We start from the raw sequence: 21,256 nt of genomic DNA on the forward strand, positions 1-21,256 counted from the left end.
GCCGCAGGCACCACAATAGGTTGGTTCAAATGAAACGATGATACCACCTTAGGGAGAAATTGGGGACGAGTCCTCCATTCTGCCCTTTCCATATGGAAGATCAGATATGGGCTTTTACATGACAAAGCCGCCAATTCTGACACACGCCTAGTCCAAGCTAAGGCCAAAAGCATGACCACTTTCCACGTGAGATATTTTAGCTCCACGGTCTTAAGTGGCTCAAACCAGTGGGATTTTAGGAATCCAACACACGTTAAGATCCCAAGGTGCCACTGGAGGCACAAAAGGGGCTGAATATGCAGCACCCCTGTAACAACGTCCGAACTTCAGGCAGTGAAGCCAGTTCTTTTTGAGAGAAAAAGGGATAGGGCCGAAATCTTGGCCTTTATGGATCCTAATTTTAGGCCCATAGTCACTCCTGACTGTAGGAAGTGCAGGAATCGACCCCCCTGGAATTCCTCTGTAGGGCCTTCCCGGCCACACACCAAGCAACCTATTTTCGCCATATACAGTGAAAAAGTCTTGCTGTCACGTCTTTCCTAGCCTTTATCAGCGTAGGAATAACTGCATCCGGAATGCCCTTTTCCGCAAGGATCCGGCGTTCAACCGCCATGCCGTCCAACGCAGCCGCGGTAAGTCTTGGATCAGACAGGGTCCCTGTTGCAACATGTCCTGACTGAGAGGCAGAGGCCATGGGTCCTCTGAGAGCATTTCTTGCAGTTCCGGGTACCGAGTCCTTCTTGGCCAATCCGGAGCAAAGAATATTGTTCACACTCCTCCGTTTATTACAATTCTCAGCCCTTGGGTCTGAGAGGAAGAGGAGGGAATATATAGACCGACTGGAACACCCACGGTGTTACTAGTGCGACCACAGCTATCGCCTGAGAGTCCCTTGACCCAGCGTAAAACCTTTTTTATCTTTTTATTGAGGTGGGACGCCATGTAGTCCACCTGAGGCAGTTTCCATCAATTTGCAAAACTGCGTGAAGACTTCCTGATGAAGTCACCACCTTCCCGGGTGGAGGTCGTGTCCACTCCCGGAATGAACACTGCTGACAGTGCGCTTACTTGATTCTCCGCCCAGCGAAGAATTCTGGTGGCTTCTACCCTCGCCACCCTGCTCCTTGTGCCGCCCTGGCGGTTTACATGAGCCCCTGCGGTCTGACTGGATCAGAACCGGTTGGTCGCGAAGCAGGAACTCCGCTTGACTTAGGGCGTTGTATATGGCCCTTAGTTCCAGGCTATTGATGTGAAGGCAAGTCTGTTGGCTTGACCACAAACCTTGGAATTTTCTTCCCTGTGTAACTGCCCCCCACCCTCGGAGGCTTGCATCCGTGGTCACCAGGACCCAGTCCTGAATGCCGAATCTGCGGCCCTCGAGAAGGTGAGCACTCCGCAGCCACCACAGGAGAGACACCCTGGCCCTGGGGGATAGGGTGATTAACCGATGCATCTGAAGATGTGATCCGGACCACTTGTCCAGTAAGTTCCATTGTCCTTGCATGGAACCAGCAGAAGGGGATGGCCTCGTATGATGCCATCATCCTTCCCAGGACTCGAGTGCAGTGATGCACTGACACCTGTTTTGGTTTTCAATGGATTCCTGACCAGTGTCATGAGCTCCTGAGCTCTCTCTATCGGGAGATAAACCCTCTTCCGGTCTGTGTCTAGGATCATGCCTAGGCGAGGCAGATGAGCTGTAGGAACCAACTGCGACTTCGGAATATATAGAATCCAGTCGTGTTGCCGTTTCACTTCCAGAGAAGGTGATACGCTGTCCAGCAACTGCTCTCTTGATCTCGCTTTTATGAGGAGATCATCCAAGTATGTGATAATAGTGACACCTTGCTTCCGCAGGAGCACCATCATATCCGCCATTACCTTGGTGAAATTGGTAATGACAATCCCGTACCGCAATTCTGAGGTACGCCTGATGAGGTGGATAAATGGGGACACGAAGGTATGCATCCCTTATGTCCCGATTCATTTCAGGCTTGCAATGACCGCTCTTAGCGATTCCATCTTGAACCTGAACCTTTTCAGGTATATGTTCAGGGATTTTAATACAATATGGGTCTAACCGAACCGTCTGGTTTCGGGATTATAACATGGTCGAATAATAACACCCTCTTGTTGAAGGAGGGGACCCTTGACCACCACCTGTTGAAGATACAATTTACGAATTGCAGTTAACACTGGCTCCCTCTCTTGGGGGGAAGCCCGCCGGGTCCTCGGTGAGTGGGCATCTTCTCACAGTCCAGCCTGTATCCCTGCGATACAATATCTATTGCCCAGGGATCTAACAAGGAGTGAACCCACTTGTGGCTGAACTTACGAAGGTGTGTCCCCACCGGGCCTAGCTCTGCCTGTGGAGCCCCAGCGACATGCGGTGGATTTTTGTAGAGGCCGGGGAGGACTTCTGTTCCTGGGGACTAGCTGTGTTGTACAGCTTCTTTCCTCTGCCCCCGGCTCTGACAAGAAAGAACGCACCTCAGACTTTCTTGTTTCTTTATTAGAAAAGCTGCATTTAATAATGTCGTGCTTTCCTAGGCTGTGCAGGAATATAAGGCAAAATATCAGAATTACCAGCTATAGCTGTGGAGACCAGGCCCGACAACCTTTCTCCACACAATCCTCAGCCTTCCATATGCCTCTTAAGTCGGTATCATCTGTCCAATGTATATTCTACAGGACACGTCAAGCAGAAATCGACATAGCTTTTGTCTCTAGGACCCAGTATACTCATGTCCCTTTGGGCATGCTTTATAATTATATATCTATCACTTAAGACAGCATCTTAAAATATTTATATGCATACTAGGGTCTCAATCTCTGCTGATAAGGTACCTGTCCACGCTGCCACAGCGCTATAAACCCATGCCGACACAATCGCCGGTCTGGGTAGTATACTAGAATGTGCACACTATCTGCAGGATCCCTGAGAATAGCTAGTGCAAACAGGACACCCAAGGGGAAGATTCTCAACACATCCTGGCCCTAGTGGGGAAAGGATACAGCGTGAGAATTCTCTTGTGGGAAGCTGCCGTCTCTTGTCTGGAGATTCCCGCTCTTTTTCCTCATGAGAGGAGGGAAATTTACCTCAGCATTCTTCCCCTTAACATGTGTACTCTCGTGTCAGGGACAGATGAGTCATCAGTGATATGCAAATCATCTTTTATTCCAATAATCATATATTGAATATCTTTTAGCCCTCTTGGCTGTAACTTTGCATTATCGTAGTCGACAGTGGAGTTAAACTCCGTGTCGATACTTTGTTATTTTGGATAGTGAACATAGAGAGACTCTGAAGGACTCTGTGACATAGGGACAGACTAGGGTAGATTTCCTTTCTGTTCCCTAACATTTTGTGCAATAATTTTACCTCAGCACTTACACATATCCAAACAGGTGTCGGCGTTGTCGACGGAGACACCCTCCCACACACATATCCGCTCTATCACCTCCTTAGAGGAGCCTTTTACCTCAGACATGTCGACACACGCGTACCGACACACCACACACACAGGGGATGCTCTATTTGAAGACAGTTCCCCCACCAGGCCCTTTGGAGAGACAGAGAGAGAGTATGCCAGCACACACCACAGCGCTATATAATACAGGGATGTACACTATACTGAGTGATTTTTCCCCTATAGCAGCTTATATACACAGTTTTTCACCTAAATTTATGTGCCCCCCTCTCTTTTTTACCCTTTGTGTACCAGGATACTGCAGGGGAGAGCCTGGGGAGCTTCCTTCCAGCTGAGAAGAGAAAATGGCGCCGGTGTGCTGAGGAAGAAGGCCCGTCCCCCTCAGCGGCGGGCTTCTGTCCTATTATGTAATTATGTAACTTTAATGGCGGGGGTTAATGCACATATACAGTTTATCAGACTGTATTATGGGCTTTTCGCCAAGTAAGGTAATCTAATTGCTGCCCAGGGCGCCCCCCCCCAGCGCCCTGCACCCATCAGTGACCGGAGTGTGTGGTGTGCTAAGGGAGCAATGGCGCACAGCTGCAGTGCTGTGCGCTACCTTAATGAAGACAGGAGTCTTCAGCCGCCGATTTTCAACTTCTCTTCGTTCTTCTGGCTCTGCAAGGGGGACGGCGGCGCGGCTCCGGGACCGGACGACCGAGGACTGGGCCTGTGTTCGATCCCTCTGGAGCTAATGGTGTCCAGTAGCCTTAGAAGCCCAAGCTAGCTGCAAGCAGGTAGGTTCGCTTCTCTCCCCTCAGTCCCACGTAGCAGTGAGTCTGTTGCCAGCAGATCTCACTGAAAATAAAAAACCTAACAAATACTTTCTTTTCTAGGAAGCTCAGGAGAGCCCCTAGGGTGCATCCAGCTCTGGCCGGGCACAGATACTAACTGAGGTCTGGAGGAGGGGCATAGAGGGAGGAGCCAGTGCACACCAGATATAGTACCTAATCTTTCTTTTAAGAGTGCCCAGTCTCCTGCGGAGCCCGTCTATACCCCATGGTCCTTACGGAGTACCCAGGATCCACTAGGACGTCAGAGAAAAAAAATTCTGAGCTTGTTTTGGAAAAATATTTTTTCAGATAAGTGGTTTAATAATTGTTTTGAAAAAACTTTTAATTGAAAGTTTAAGAGAATAATAAAAGGAAAACTATAACCGTATAATAGAAAGAAAAAAAAGGAGATGGGGAGAAGACAGGGGTGGAGGGGTGTAAAATAGGGGCGTAGGCAATACATTGTACTGGACACCAAAAATCCGAATCATAAAATATAAAAGTCAGATCAAAACATGAACGCCAATGAGTTTCTCCATTAAATCTCGGCCCTTAGACTGAGTATTTAAGTGCTAAGTCCTGTGTCTGGAAGAGGCTTCCTCTCTTTGCCATGGGCTGTGTTAACCATATAAAGATGGTGATAAAGCTGAAATTTTATATATATATATATATATATATATATATATATATATATATATATATATATATATATATAACATAATTCTCCCGTCTATATCCTCTATCTCAGGAGAGCGTGTATTATTTATAAACCTTATGTCGGCCTAGGCGAGACGGTGGGCTATCTTTTCTGACATGCACCTTATTACATTGCGACTCAATTAGCTCATCTACTGGAGTGAGTCACACCACTGGAGCAGGGAGACGCCCCTTTGGCCCTCCTTGAAAAGGCTAGGCTGAATTTTACCCTGTTGTACTTTCCCCTGGCTCGGACCCCGCTAAATCGCTGCCCCTATTTGTTGCACATAAAGTATGACTTGCTGAGGCTAAAATTCTGAGGGAGACAGAGCTTGATTCATATTCCCCAATTTGGAGTAACTTGGTCTTTCCTGAGATGCATAAATTTAAGGGTAACTGTGTGTGGCTATCCTATGGGGCTGCTGGGGTTGGTCAGTTTTATCAGGATGGAATTTTCCACACCTTTGTTTATTTGTCCTCTATCTATTGTCTTCAAGCTCATCTGTTTTTTATGTTCTCTGTGCACAGTGTTGCTACTATATTTTCTGAATATTTGGTTCAAATGCTAGTTTGTACCCTGCCTGGCTACAGGTCCATCTCCTTGGCTTACTCCTCTCTGTTATCACATCAATGTACTGATGGGCTGTGTAATCTTATATCTCACTGGGATGTGAACTTGGGTGTTTTGTCTGATGAAAGATTGGAAAATTATACTGGGTTGTCGCAGGGTTGCCAGCATATAACAGATATCAAAAAATTCAGCTTTATATCCTACACAGGGTTTACTGAACCTAAGTTAAGCTTTATAGTTTTTGAGGATTAGTCTCTATCCTAATTATGCAGCAGCCTCGGCTGATTTCAGGTTTTTGCTCTGGACTTGCCCACGAGTTGCCTCCTTCTGGTTTGGAATTGTCGCATGTATACAGAGTACGGTGTAAGGTTCCCCCTACTAGCTCCTCGCCTGTACTTCTTTGGTCATGGCCTTGAGGACTCCCTCTCCCTTCACAATTGTATGTGAATAATCTTTTAACTCTGGAGCGGGTTTGCATTTCTAAAACACAGATGGTCCCTGCTTCTCCTTCCGACCCTGGTTAATGTTACTGTCTCCCATGAATGTTTTATGCATCACAAAATAAAATGTCCTCTGAAGTTTGATAGGATCTGGAATCTCTGGCAAGAATCTAAGGTCCAGGTTTATCAAGCCTTGGAGAGTGATATATTACACAATAATAAAGTACCATAGCTGTCATTTTTCAAACACAGGGGCAGACGTATTAAGCCTGGAGAAGTGATAAAGACGTGATAAGTGGACGGTGATAACACGCCAGCCAATCATTATGCATTCGAAAAATTACAGGAAGAATCTGACCGGCTGATGCGTTATCACCTCTCCAGGCTTAATACATCTGCTGTAACATGGCAATTAGGAGCTGGTTGGCTGGTACTTAATCACCATGCAATTTATCCCTCGCCAAGGCTTGATTAATCTGGTATGCTCTTGTGCCCCCTTCCCCAGATCATTCCTATTCTGGTTATGACTAGGTATGTAGTGTACGGTTACAGATTTGTACTGCATATGTTAGCCACTGTCATGTCCTACATCTGCCTTTTTATTGTTCTCTCTGTACACCCTGTGGATTCTCAGTTCTGCTCCGCATTAATATGCTGCTATCTGAATTGTGTATATATTAGTACCGGATTTTGTGTCTCACGAACCTAAGTTATAATGTGCTCGTCTGTCACGGTATGTTTTTATTATTTCTGCTCTATATGCTCTAATTTATTTTATGTTCTTTTGACTTATTTCTTTGCTTTTTTGAAGTTTCTTATGTTTTTGTATTATTGGAAACAACCCCAATATTAACGCCATTAATAAAAAGATTTAAAAAAAAAAAAAGGGTTGAGTTGGAAGTCAATGAGAGCTAGTAGTGAGCAGCAATAGAAAAGGTGTAGAATCAAATGGTATTTAAGGGCAGCCCGGTCTCAAAATATGCAGCCCAGGCGGTCCAACGTGTGACAAAACTATCAGGAGTGTCATGGATAGAGGCAGGAATACATTGCATACGGTAGACTGATCAGCTGTTAATAGTGGAGGTTGGGGGAAAGGACAAGGACAATGTCACGTATATGCCATTTCACATTTGGCTGCATTTAAGATGTGCTTAATAGGTTGTGAAATGATGAATAATTGTATTATAATTAAAAGTACATTAAATAAATCACTTTCTGACAGGAGTCAGTAATTTAGTAACGCCTTTCACATATGAAAAATTGTGTGCAGTAAAAACATTAATAAACCCAAAAGCAGCACAGCAAAAACTGAAACAATTAATTAGTAGGAACAAAGCATATAAATAACACTTCACGTTCCAATGACACAATGTGCAACAAACTGTCCAAAAGTAGAAAGGCAACTCCCTCTCAGAGAAATCCACAGAGGACACGTGGTCACTCGCTTAGGTTAGAGGAGAGGAGAGGATTTTCCACACATTGAGGAGAAAAGGTTTTTCACAGTAAGGACAATACATATCTGGAATTCCCTGCCTGAGAGAGTAGTAATGGCGGACTCAGTCAACACCTTTAAGAATGGGTTAGATAAATTCCTATTGGATAGAGATATTCAGGGTTATGGTGCGTAGGCACGCATTACAGTTAATATAACTAGTCCTAACATAAAAATAACTAGTCCTATAATAAGGAGACCACAAATAGGTTGAACTCGATGGATAATTGTCTTTTTTCAACCTTAGTTACTATGTTACATCCGAGTCCCGTATTAGATAAAACGCATCAGCTAAGTTTTTGCATCTTCTAAATTCAATTCAAGTGCATACAAAACAATTGCTGTTTGAAACAGCTTAGGTAATGCTGTAAATATACGCCACTATATACTTTCGACAGAAGACCTCAAATTATAGCAGCTGACTACTCCTTGCTGCATTTTCAGTTGATTTTTATCTCCCTCTGCTGGCTGATATACATAATTACACAGTGTGCCAAAGACTGAACTTTTAAAGTTGAGTTTGGCTCGCTCTGTAGTCTGAAACAGTCCAATGCACGATTACCCATACTTGAAATAGGCCAAATCACATTTTGTAGGTAGAAAATAAGATTTTAAACCTACCGGTAAATCTTTTTCTCCTAGTCCGTAGAGGATGCTGGGGACTCCGTAAGGACCATGGGGTATAGACGGGCTCCGCAGGAGATATGGGCACCTAAAAGAACTTTCTAGTATGGTGTGCACTGGCTCCTCCCTCTATGGCCCTCCTCCAGACCTCAGTTAGAGAACTGTGCCCAGAGGAGATGGACAATACGAGGAAATTATTTTGTTAATCTAAGGTAAAGATTCATACCAGCCCACACCAATCATACCATATAACCTGGAATACACATAACCAGTTAACAGTATGAACAAACGACAGTATCGGTCCAAGGCCGATTCTAACTGTAACATAACCTTTATGTAAGCAATAACTATATACAAGTCTTGCAGATTTTCCGCGCTGGGAAGGGCGCCCAGTATCCTCTACGGACTAGGAGAAAAAGATTTACCGGTAGGTTTAAAATCTTATTTTCTCTTACGTTCTAGAGGATGCTGGGGACTCCGTAAGGACCATGGGGTTTATACCAAAGCTCCCAATCGGGCGGGAGAGTGCGGATGACTCTGAAGCACCGACTGAGCAAATGCTAGGTCCTCATCAGCCAGGGTATCAAACATGTAGAATTTAGCAAAAGTGTTTCAACCCGACCAAGTCGCTGCTCGGCAAAGCTGTAATGCCGAGACGCCCCGGGCAGCCGCCCAAGAAGAGCCCACCTTCCTAGTGGAATGGGCCTTTACTGAATGCAGTAACGGCAATCCAGCCGTAACATAAGCCTGCTGAATCGTGTTACAGATCCAGCGCGCAATAGTCTGCTTCGAAGCAGGCGTGCCAATCTTGTTGGCAGCATACAGGACAAACAATGCTTCTGTATTCCAAATTCTAGCTGTCCTGGCTACATAAATCTTTAAGGCGCTGACTACATCCAGGGACCTGGAATCCTCCAAGTCACTCGTAGCCACAGGCACCACTATAGGTTGTTTCATATGAAATGAAGACACCACCTTAGGTAAAAATTGAGGACGAGTCCTCACTTCTGCTCTATCCACATGAAAAAATCAAGCAAGGGCTCTTGTGAGACAAGGCCGCCAATTCTGACACACGCCTTGCAGATGACAAGGCTAACAGCATGACCACCTTCCAGGTGAGAACTTCAACTCCACCGTTTGAAGGGGTTCAAACCAGTGTGATTTAAGGAACTGTAACACCACGTTCAGGTCCCATGGTGCCACTGGGGGCACAAAAGGAGGCAGGATGTGTAGCACTCCCTTTACAAAAATCTGGACTTCTGGAAGAGAAGCCAATTCCTTCTGAAAGAATATCGACAGGGCCGAAATCTGTACTTTAACGGATCCTAACTTTAGGCCCATATCCACTCCTGTCTGTAGGAAGTGGAGAAAAACGACCCAGATGGAAATCTTCCGTAGGAGCATTCTTGGTTTCACACCAAGAGGCATATTTCCGCCAGATACGGTGATAATGTTTTGCCATCACCTCCTTCCTAGCCTTTATTAGAGTAGGTATGACCTCCTCCGGAATACCCTTCTCAGCTAGGATCCGGCGTTCAACCGCCATGCCGTCAAACGTAACCGCGGTAAGTCTTAGAACAGACAGGGCCCCTGGTGTAACAGGTCCTCTCTCCTCTCTCAGAGGAAGAGGCCCAGGATCTTCTGTGAACATGTCCTGAAGATCTGAGTACCAGGCCCTTCGAGGCCAGTCTGGAACAATGAGAATTGTCTGTACTCTTTTTCGTCTTATGATCCTCAACACTTTTGTGATGAGAGGAAGAGGAGGAAACACATAGAGCAACTGGAATACCCATGGTGTTACTAGAGCATCTACTGCTATTGCCTGAGGGTCTCGGGACCTGGCAGAATACCTCCGCATCTTCTTGTTGAGGCGTGACGCCATCATGTCTATTTGAGGAACTCCCCCAAGACTCGTTATCTCTGCAAAGACTTCTTGATGAAGTCTTCACTCTCCTGGATGGAGATCGTGTCTGCTGAGGAAGTCTGCTCCGGAATGAAGACTGCTGACAGAGAGCTTACGTGATTTTCCGCCCAGCAAAGAATCCTGGTGGCTTCGCCATTGCGACTGTGCTTTTTGTCCCGCCCTGGCGGTTCACATGAGCCACTATGTTACTATGAGACTAAGAGGGGATATGATCAACATCTACAAATATATAAGGGAACAATACACAGAGCTTGCGCAGGACCTGTTTTTGGTTAGATCAGAGGACTCGTGGACACTCGCTCAGGTTAGAGGAGAGGAGATTCCGCACAATACGGCGTAAAGGCTTTTTCACGGTAAGGACAATACGTGTTTGGAATTCCCTGCCCGAGGGAGTTGTAATGGCGGAATCTGTCAACACCTTTAAGAATGGGTTAGATAAATTCCTAATGGATAAGGATATCCAGGGGTATGGTGCATAGTCATGCATTATAGTTACTATAAATAGGGATAAAATGCAACGGCTGACAGCAGCATCAGTCAGAAATTTTAGTCAAATCATCATGCATAGGAGACCACAAATAGGTTGAACTCGATGGACAATTGTCTTTTTTCAACCTCAGATACTATGTTAATCAGAACCGGTAGGTTGCGAAGACCCTCCGCTTGGCGAAGGCCGTTGTATATGGCCCTTAGTTCCAACACGTTGATGTGTAGACAGGACTCCTGGTCTGACCACAGTCCCTGAAAATTTCTTCCTTGGGTTACTGCTCCCCATCCTCGGAGGCTCGCGTCCGTGGTTACCAGGATCCAGTCCTGAATGCCGAACCTGCGACCCTCCAGAAGGTGAGCACTTTGCAGCCACCATAGAAGAGACACCCTGGCCCTGGGGGACAGTGTTACTTTTTTTTTTTTTTACTTGTAGATGGGACCCGGACTATTTGTCCAGAAGATCCCATTGAAACGTCCTTGCATGGAACCTGCCGAAGGGAATGGCCTCGTAAGTTGCCACCATTTTCCCCAGAACCCGAGTGCATTGATGAACTTACACTCTTTTTGGCTTTAGCAGGTCTCGGACCATGTTCTGGAGGTCCTGGACTTTTTCCCACGTGAGGAAAACTCTCTTTTGTTCCATGTCCAGTATTATGCCTAGGAACGTCAATCGAGTTGTCGGAACCAACTGTGACTTTGGCAGATTGAGAATCCAACTCTGTTGCTGAAGCAGTCTCAGAGAGTGACACGTTCTCCAGTAGTTGTCTTGACCTCGCTTTTATCAGGAGATCGTCCAAGTATGGGATAATCGTGACTCCTTGCTTGCGCAGGATCACCATCATTTTCTGAAACGGATAATGACCATCCTGTACTGCGAATCTCAGGTACTCCTGATGAGAGGGATATATGGGGACATGAAGGTAAGCATCCTTTATGTCCAGTGACACCACAAAATCCCCCCCTTCCAGGCAGGCGATCACCGCTCGGAGCGATTCCATCTTGAATTTGAATCTTTTCAAGTACAGGTCTACGGATTTTAGATTTAAAATGGGCCTGACCGGACCTTCCGGCTTCGGGACCACAAATAGGGTTGAATAATAACCTTTTCCCTGTTGGCTCAGGGGAACCCTGATAATTACTCGCTGTTGACACAGCGTTTGAATTGCAGCCAGCACTACTTCCCGTTCTGGGGTAGAAGCTGGTAAGGCCGACTTGAAAAATCGACGTGGGGCACCTCTTCGAATTCCAGCTTGTAACCCTGGGAGACTATTTCTATCACCCAAGGGTCCACGTCTGACTGAACCCAGACTTGGCTGAATAGTCGAAGGCGTGCCCTCACCTGTGCGGACTCCCACAGGGGAGCCCCAGCGTCATGCGGTGGACTTAGCGGAAGCCGGGGAGGACTTCTGCTCTTGGCAACTAGCCGCAGCAGGTGTCCTCTTGCCTCTACCCTTACCTCTGGCGAGGAAAGAGGAGCCCCGACCTCTTCTGGATCTATGCGACCGAAAGGACTGAATCTGATATTGTTGAGGTTTCTTTTGCTGTTGGGGAACAAAAGGTAAAAAGGTAGACTTACCCGCGGTAGCTGTGGAGACCAGGTCCGCGAGGCCGTCCCCAAACAATACATCACCTTTGTAAGGTAAAACCTCCATATGCCTTTTTGATTCTGCATACCCCGTCCATTGGCGGATCCATAAGGCTCTTCCTGCCGAAATAGCCATAGCATTGGCTCTCAAACCCAGTAATCCAATGTCTCTTTGAGCGTCCCTCATATATAAGACTGTGTCCTTAATATGAGCTAATGTTAACATAATTGTATCCCTATCAAGGGTATCCAGATCAGCCGACAGGGTATCTGTCCACGCTGCTACTGCACTACATACCCATGCCGACGCAATTGCCGGTCTAAGCAAAGTACCAGTATGTGTGTAAATAGACTTTAATGTAGTCTCCTACCTGCGGTCCGCAGGGTCCTTGAGGGCCGCTGTGTCAGGGGACGGTAGCACCTCTTGGAAAGGCGTGTTAAGGCTTTGTCCACTGTGGGAGAGGATTCCCAACGTACCCTGTCCTGTGTAGGGAAAGGGTATGCCATAAGAACCCTTTTGGGAATCTGCAGCTTCTTATCTGTAGTTTTCCAAGCTTTTTCACATAACTCATTTAGTTCATGGGAAGGAGGAAAATTCATAACCTGTTTCCTTCCCTTAAAACATGTTTATCCTCGTGTCGGGCACCGAGGGCTCATCAGTGATATGTAACAAATCTTTTATTGCAATAATCATGCACTGAATACTTTTTGTCACCCTGGGGTGCAATATAGCTTCATAATAGTCGACACTGGAATCAGAGTCCGTGTCGGTATCTGTGTCCCCTATTTGTGAGAAGGGACGTTTCTGAGACCCCGACGGGTCCTGTGAGTCGGTGCCATCCGTAGATTGAACACCTGTCGACACCCTGGACTCTGTTTTGTCCAGCCTTTTATGTAGTGAAGAAACACTTGCATTTAACATATGCCACATATTCATCCAATCCTGAGTCGGCACCGCCGACTGTGACACACCACTCATCTGTTCCACCTCCTCTTTGGATAAGCCTTCCGCTTCAGACATGCCGACACACACGTACCGACACCCCACACACCCTGGGATATAACTATAAGGGGACAATTCCCTAAAGAAGGCCCTTTGGAGAGACAGAGAGAGAGTATGCCAGCACACACCAGCGCCAAACTGACCAAGGAAAACCCAGACAGCGCGCATATATATATATATATATATATATATATATATATATAAAAATTGATTTCCCCCACTCACTGCGCCAATTATGGGCCCCCCTCTCTTTTTTCAGCCCTCTGAGCTCTTCAGCAGGGGAGAGTCCGGGGAGCCAGCGTTCTCTGCAGCTTCTGTGGAGAAAATGGCGCTGGTTAGTGCTGAGGGATCAAGCTCCGCCCCCTCCAGCGGCGGGCTTTGGTCCCGTTCTGTATCTGAAAATAATGGCGGGGAATCGTTTATTTACTGCCTCAGCAGCCTAATAACATCCTTTTGTGCCAAAACGAGGTTTATTGCTGCCCAGGGCGCGCCCCCTGCGCCCATCTGTGCCATGTGTGTGTGTTGTGTGGGAGCAATGGCGCGCAGCGTTACTGCTGCGCGCTTACCTCAGGAAGATCTGAAGTCTTCTGCCGCCTGACGTCTTCTTTCTTTTCTAATACTCACCCGGCTTCTCTTTTCCGGCATCTGTGAGGAGGATGGCGGCGCAGCTCCGGGACGAACCCCAGGGTGAGACCTGTGTTCCGACTACCTCTGGAGCTAATGGTGTCCAGTAGCCTGAGAAGCAGAGCCCTTAAAGTCTTAAGAAGTGGGTCTGCTTCTCCCCCCTCAGTCCCACGATGCAGGGAGTCTGTTGCCAGCAGAGCTCCCTGAAAATAAAAAACCTAACAAAATTCTTTTCACAGAAAACTCAGGAGAGCTCCCTGTAATGCACCCTATCTCCTCTGGGCACAAGATCTAACTGAGGTCTGGAGGAGGGCATAGAGGGAGGAGCCAGTGCACACCATACTAGAAAGTTCTTTTAGGTGCCCATATCTCCTGCGGAGCCCGTCTATACCCCATGGTCCTTACGGAGTACCCAGCATCCTCTAGGACGTAAGAGAAAAGATTTACCGGTAGGTTTAAAATCTTATTTTCTCTTACGTCCTAGAGGATGCTGGGGACTCCGTAAGGACCATGGGGATTATACCAAAGCTCCAGAGCGGGCGGGAGAGTGCGGATGACTCTGCAGCACCGATTGAGCAAACATAAGATCCTCCTCAGCCAAGGTATCAAACTTGTAGAATTTAGCAAACGTGTTTGAACCCGACCAAGTCGCCGCTCTGCAAAGCTGTAATGCCGAGACGCCTCGGGCAGTCGCCCAAGAAGAGCCCACCTTCCTATTGGAATTAGGTAACGGCAATCCAGCCGTAGAATGAGCCTGCTGAATCGTGTTACAGATCCAGCGAGCAATAGTCTGTTTAGAAGCAGGAGCGCCAAGCTTGTTGGCTGCATACAGGACCAATAGTGCCTCTGTTTTCCTAACCCGAGCCGTCCTGGCTACATAAATCTTTAAGGCCCTGACTACATCAAGGGACTTGGAATCCTCCAAGTCACCCGTAGCCACAGGCACCACGATAGGTTGGTTCATATGAAAAGATGAAACCACCTTAGGCAAAAATTGAGGACGAGTCCTTAATTCCGCTCTATCCACATGGAAAATCAGACAGGGGCTCTTGTGAGACAAAGCCGCCAATTCAGACACCCGCCGTGCAGGTGCCAAGGCCAACAACATAACCACCTTCCAAGTGAGAAATTTTAAATCCACCGTTTGAAGAGGCTCAAAAACCAGTGAGATTATAGGAATTATAACTCCACGTTAAGGTCCCATGGTGCCACTGGAGCACAAAAGGAGGCTGGATGTGCAGCACTCCCTTCACAAAAGTCTGGACTTCTGGGAGAGAAGCCAATTCCTTCTGAAAGAATATAGATAGGGCCGAAATCTGTACCTTAATGGAGCCTAACTTTAGGCCCATATCCACTCCGGTCTGTAGAAAGTGGAGAAAACGGCCCAGATGGAAATCTTCAGTAGGAGCATTCTTGGCTTCACACCAGGACACATACTTCCTCCAGACGCGGTGATAATGTTTCGCCGTCACCTCCTTCCTAGCCTTAATCAGAGTAGGGATGACTTCCTCCGGAATACCTTTCCCCGCTTAGATTTGGTGTTCAACCGCCATGCCGTCAAACGTAACTGCGGTAAGTCTTGGAACACGCAGGGCGCCTGCTGCAATAGGTCTTCCCTGAGAGGAAGAGGCCACGGACACTTTTTTCGGTTTTAACAGGTCTCTGACCACGTTCTGGACTTCCTGTGCTTTTTCCATCGGGAGAAAAACCCTCTTTTGTTCCGTGTCCAGAATCATGCCTAAGAAAGATAGCAGAGTCATTGGAATCAACTGTGACTTTGGTAGATTTAGAATCCAGCCATGCTGCTGCAGCACTCTCAGGGAGAGTGACACGCTTTTCTGCAATTGATCTCTCGATCTCGCTTTTATCAGGAGATCGTCCAAGTACGGGATAATTGTGACTCCCTGCCTGCGCAGGAGAACCATTATTTCCGCCATTACCTTGGTGAAAATCCTCGGGGCCGTGGAAAGCCCAAACGGCAACGTCTGAAATTGGTAATGACAGTCCTGTACAGCAAATCTCAGGTAGCCTGATGAGGGGGATATATGGGGACATGAAGGTATGCATCCTTTGTGTCTAGTGACACCATAAAATCCCCCCCTCCAGGCTGGAGAGGACTGCCCGGAGCGATTCCATCTTGAATTTTAACTTTTTCAAGTACAGGTTTAGGGATTTTAGATTTAGAATGGGTCTTGCCGAGCCATCCGGTTTCGGGACCACAAACAGGGTTGAATAGTACCCCTTTCCCCTGTTTAACTAGGGGCACTTTGACAATCACTTGTTGTTGACAAAGTTTTTGAATTGCAGCTAAAACTATCTCCCTTTCTGGGGGAGAAGCTGGTAAAGCTGATTTGAAAAATCGGCGAGGAGGCACGTCTTAGAATTCCAGCTTGTAGCCTTGGGATACAATTTCCATCGCCCAAGCATCCACGTCTGACTGAATCCAGACCTGGCTGAAGAGTCGAAGACGTGCCCCCACCGGCGCGGACTCCCTCAGAGGAGCCCCAGCGTCATGCGGTGGGTTTAGTAGAAGCCGGGGAGGACTTCTGTTCCTGGGAACTAGCCGTAGCAGGCATTCTTTTCCCTCTACCCTTACCTCTGGTGAGGAAGGTAGAGCCCCGACCTCTTCTGGACTTATGCGACCGAAAGGACTGCATCTGATATTGCGATGTTTTCTTTTGCTGTGGGGGAACATAAGGTAAGAAGGTAGATTTACCCGCGGTAGCTGTGAAAACCAGGTCCGCGAGACCTTCCCCAAATAAAACCTCACCCTTGTAAGGAAAAACTTCCATATGTCTCTGAGTCGGCATCACCCGTCCATTGACGGGTCCACAGTGCTCGCCTAGCAGAAATCGCCATGGCGTTGGCTCTTGAACCTAACGGCCCAACGTCTCTGGAAGCGTCTCTCATATATAAGACTGCATCTTTAATATGACCTAAGGTCAATAAAATGCTATCCCTATTTAGGGTATCAATGTCAGATGACAAGGTATCTGCCCAAGATGCTACAGCGCTACAAACCCAAGCCGACGCTATTGCCGGTCTGAGCAAGTCACCCGTATGTGCATAAATTGATTTTAAGGTAGTTTCCTGTCTGCGATCAGCAGGATCCTTGAGGGCTGCCGTATCTGGAGACGGTAGCGCCACCTTTTTGGACAAGCGCGTTAAAGCCTTGTCCACCTTGGGCGAGGATTCCCACCGTAACCTGTCCTGTGCAGGGAAAGGATACGCCATAAGAATTCTCTTGGGAATCTGCAGTTTCCCAAGCCTTTTCAAATAACGCATTCAGCTCATTACATGGGGGAAAGGTTACCTCAGGTCTCTTTTCCTTAAACATGCATACCCTCGTGTCAGGGATCATCTGTGATATGTAAAACATATTTTATTGCAATAATCATATAATGAATACTTTTGGCCACCCTTGGGTGTAACCTCGCATCATCGTAGTCGACACTGGAGTCAGAATCCGTGTCGGTATCAGTGTCTGCTACTTGGGACAGGGGACGTTTCTGAGACCCTGGAGGACCCTGTGATACAGCTAAAGCCATGGCTTGACTCCCTGACTTTTCTCTGGACTCTGCTTTGTCCATTCTCTTATGTAATAAAGACACATTTGCATTTAAAACATTCCACATATCCAGCCAATCAGGCGTCGCCGACGGAGACACCACAATCATCTGCTCCACCTCCTCCTTAGATAAGCCTTCCGCTTCAGACATGCCGACACACACGTACCGACACCCCCACACACTCAGGGATATAGATAGAGATATATATATATAAAAATATAACTATAAAGACAGTCCCCCAATAAGGCCCTTTGGAGAGACAGAGAGAGAGTATGCCAGCACACACCCAGCGCCACCGGATCCTGGAATAATATCCCAGTCAGTACAGCGCTTTTATAAATATACTCACTGCGCCAAATAAATGTGCCCCCCCCCTCTTTTTTGCCCTCTGTATGTGTTCAGCAGGGGAGAGTCCGGGGAGCCAGCTTCTCTGCAGCGTGCTGTGGAGAAAATGTCGCTGGTTAGTGCTGAGGGATCACGCTTTGAAGTCTTCTTTCTTCTCATACTCACCCGGCTTCTATCCGGGACGAACGGCGAGGGTGAGACTTGCGTTCCGACCCTCTGGAGCTAATGGTGTCCAGTAGCCTAAGAAGCAGAGCCTATCATTTAAGTAGGTCTGCTTCTCTCCCCTCAGTCCCACGATGCAGGGAGCCTGTTGCCAGCAGTGCTCCCTGAAAATAAAAAACCTAACAAAAAGTATTTTTTCAGAGAAACTCAGTAGAGCTCCCCTGCAGTGCACCCAGTCTCCTCTGGGCACAAAATCTGAGGTCTGGAGGAGGGGCATAGAGGGAGGAGCCAGTGCACACCCATCTAAAGTCTTTAGAGTGCCTATGTCTCCTGCGGAGCCCGTCTATACCCCATGGTACTTACGGAGTCCCCAGCATCCTCTAGGACGTAAGAGAAAAGATAATAGGTGCAAAAATAAATAAAAAATACAAATTAAAAGTAACACAAGTGATATCTGAAAGAAAAACTATGGATAATTTGCTGGTCACAAAAATTGTCAAAAAAAGGCAAAATAAATTCCTCTCTAATAAATGTAGTGTGTGTGTATGTTCCCAACAGATGTTACAATATACCCTCACAGGGGATCTCACATGTGATGTCACTGTATGTGAGTTCTGCTGTTCTGTAAAATGAATTATTGGAGTGAGAAATCCTAATGTCAAAAGGTAGATACTGTACTATTATATACAATATTCCAATGATTAAGCTGGCATGGCTTAACGGGCTAGAAAATATGGGACACGGTAGTATGATCAGTGTTTTGTCTGTCTGAGATCTGCATCACTTCTGTATTGAAAATCCCAGTAAACGTTTTGCTGGTGCTTTGTCTATTGACTTTCAATCCCGTGGAATATGGATATTCTATAGCCACCTAAAATATTATATCTATCATATATATATATATATACATACACATATATACAGCAATCATCCCTACACCACAAGCTCGCTGTCTAGGTGTCATACTTGACTCTGATCTGTCCTTTGTTCCCCACATTCAATCTGTCTCAAAATCATGTTTCATGCATCTAAGAAACATATCTAAAATACAACCATACCTTACACAAGACACTGCTAAAACTCTAATCCATGCTCTCATTATCTGCCGCATTGATTATTGCAATAGTCTCCTAACTGCTCTTCCCAAAACGAGACTCTCACCACTACAATCCATTCTGAATGTAGCTGCGAGAATAATCTTCCTTGCTAGATGTTCATTGTCTGCAGATCCACTCTGTCAGTCCCTCCATTGGTTACCTGTATTCTACCGTATTCAATATAAAATACTTTTACTCACACTCAAGCTCATTAACCAAACTACACCAACGTACATCAGTTCGCTTATCTCAAAATATCTCCCAACCCGGCCCCTTCGCTCTTCACAAGATCCACGTCTCTCATCCACACTCATTACTTGCTCTCATGTACGATTGCAGGACTTTCTTCAGGCTGCACCCACTCTGTGGAATGCTCTACCACGCACAATAAGACTCTCCCCTAGTCTCCAAACGTTCCCTGAAAACTCACCTCTTTAGGCTAGCTTATCACATTCCAGAACCACTCACTCAACCTTCATAAGCTTTCCTATCCAATTATATCCCCGCTGTACAGTCCACACATATCCTCCACATATTTTCTCTTTCTTCACTTTCCCTTCTTTCTGACCAGGGTTCATCATTGCGGTGATGTGATATCATGCAACTCACCTAGAACCTTTGCAATCCGGTGGACAACTATGCAATAGATAATGCCTTTCCTTGTGTATCAATGTCTATTAGCCTATAGATTGTAAGCTTGTGAGCAGGGCCTTCCTACCTCTGACTGTTTATTACCCAGTTTTGTTGTATCATTGTGTCCAATTGTAAAACGCAATGGAATAAGCTGCACTATATAAGAAACTGTTAATAAATAAATCATTGGATAGAACTCATTTCATGAAATCTATGCGTGTTCACATAACTAGAACCACTCCTTATCGCTCTTCTATTCCTTGTGAGATTCTTGTGGGATTTTGCAGGTTATGACTTTGACAAGAACTGGAAACACAAGAGAAGACATTAGAAATGCCACACATGAAGGGTCATAGCTGTCTCATTCAGATTACCTCCACATCTTGTTTGTTTGCCAGAACCAGGATGGGTACACCTTCCAAGGCTTCACTGCTGATCATTCGCTCTGCAAGACACAGACAGGAATGAGGCGGATTAGGACAAGGCAGATTGCAATGTAGCGATCACAATAAAAACCAACGTTACACAACCTAATGCAAACTGCAGCCCATTTCTCTCATTTGCCAGTCTGTACATTCAATGCTTACATCTGAGGTAGGCTTTATGACCACAGTGCATATTGTACAGAATGGTTCAGCTGTGACCCAAATGATCAAACAGACAGTTTTTTAATGATGCATAAAATTAAGCATAAGTGAACAAATTGAACATTTAAATATTCCGTCATCCGTTCTCTGATGAAAGAATAAAATCCGAAACTAAAGTAAAGTGTGGCACTCAGATTAACAAAGTATGCAGACTCAGCAGGTATAGTTATCAACATTTCAATGCACCTTTAATTCATTGTCAAAACCCTGATGACAATGCATACTTTGTTAATCTGACTGCCGCACTTTACTGTGACTTGTGTATTTTTTACTTGTGAAGGCTCCAGCTGAAGCAACTGATTGTAAGCTGTGAGCGCTGTACAAATACACACACGTTATCCATTATATTTTAGGCTGAAATCGCCTAGTGTGTTCCCCCTTTAAACAACACTGTGGAAGTAATGCAGAGAGTAACATTTACCACTCAGGCCCATGGTTGGTTTTGCCAAAGTGCTGCGATAAGACAGCATACGAGAGACATTTCACATTTAATACTTACCAAAAGCTCGCTTTGACTCTGATAGACGGGCCTCATCCGTGGAATCAATGACATATATCACTCCGTGGGACTCTGCATAATACTGCGAGTACAGATATTAGACAGGATATTAAGGCAGAATCAACAAGTTATGATAATGTAAAGCTGTGCTATACACCTTGTGGCTTAATGGTTAATACAAACCACATTTACTGGACGGGGGAGGGGTTACAAATGAGTTTATTCCACTAAATAATTAAGTTCAAGAGACTGAGAACAATCTGAAATTAGAAGCACCCTTTTCAAGAGCAGAGAAAACGTTTACCGGTCATACCCAGCGGAGAGACAGCTATTTTGCAGATTACCAGTTTTGATGAGCCTGCTATCAATTCACGATAAACTAGTAACATCACTGAGGCATAAAGACAGTAAACGCTAATCACTATGCAGCCTTAATTTACACGTTCAAACAGTCTGTGGACATTTAACAATTTATAAAGCGCAGAAAGACTAATTTGTATTCAATGCAAAGAAATAAAATAAAATTTGCAACAAACATTATAGAAGTGAGCAAGTTATTTGATAATTCTAAGCCCATGAACAGTGAATACTGTAATATATGATGGAACCG

The 21,256-nt window shown here is 46.0% G+C and overlaps 1 protein-coding gene across 5 annotated transcripts in view; it reads right to left on the reverse strand.

Moving 5' to 3' along the window:
- ARFRP1 (ADP ribosylation factor related protein 1) overlaps positions 1-21,256 on the reverse strand; it is a 64,008-nt gene that overhangs the window by 31,492 nt on the left and 11,260 nt on the right. For all 5 annotated transcript variants that reach the window (XM_063959163.1, XM_063959162.1, XM_063959164.1 and 2 more), the window contains 2 exons: positions 20,647-20,728; positions 19,875-19,945 (listed from right to left, as the gene is read on the reverse strand). In XM_063959163.1, the coding sequence (XP_063815233.1) occupies positions 19,875-19,945; positions 20,647-20,728 (153 nt within the window). The remainder of the gene's footprint in view (positions 1-19,874; positions 19,946-20,646; positions 20,729-21,256) is intronic.

Source organism: Pseudophryne corroboree, chromosome 3 (assembly GCF_028390025.1).
Source record: "Pseudophryne corroboree isolate aPseCor3 chromosome 3, aPseCor3.hap2, whole genome shotgun sequence".
Classification (NCBI taxonomy): domain Eukaryota; kingdom Metazoa; phylum Chordata; class Amphibia; order Anura; family Myobatrachidae; genus Pseudophryne; species Pseudophryne corroboree.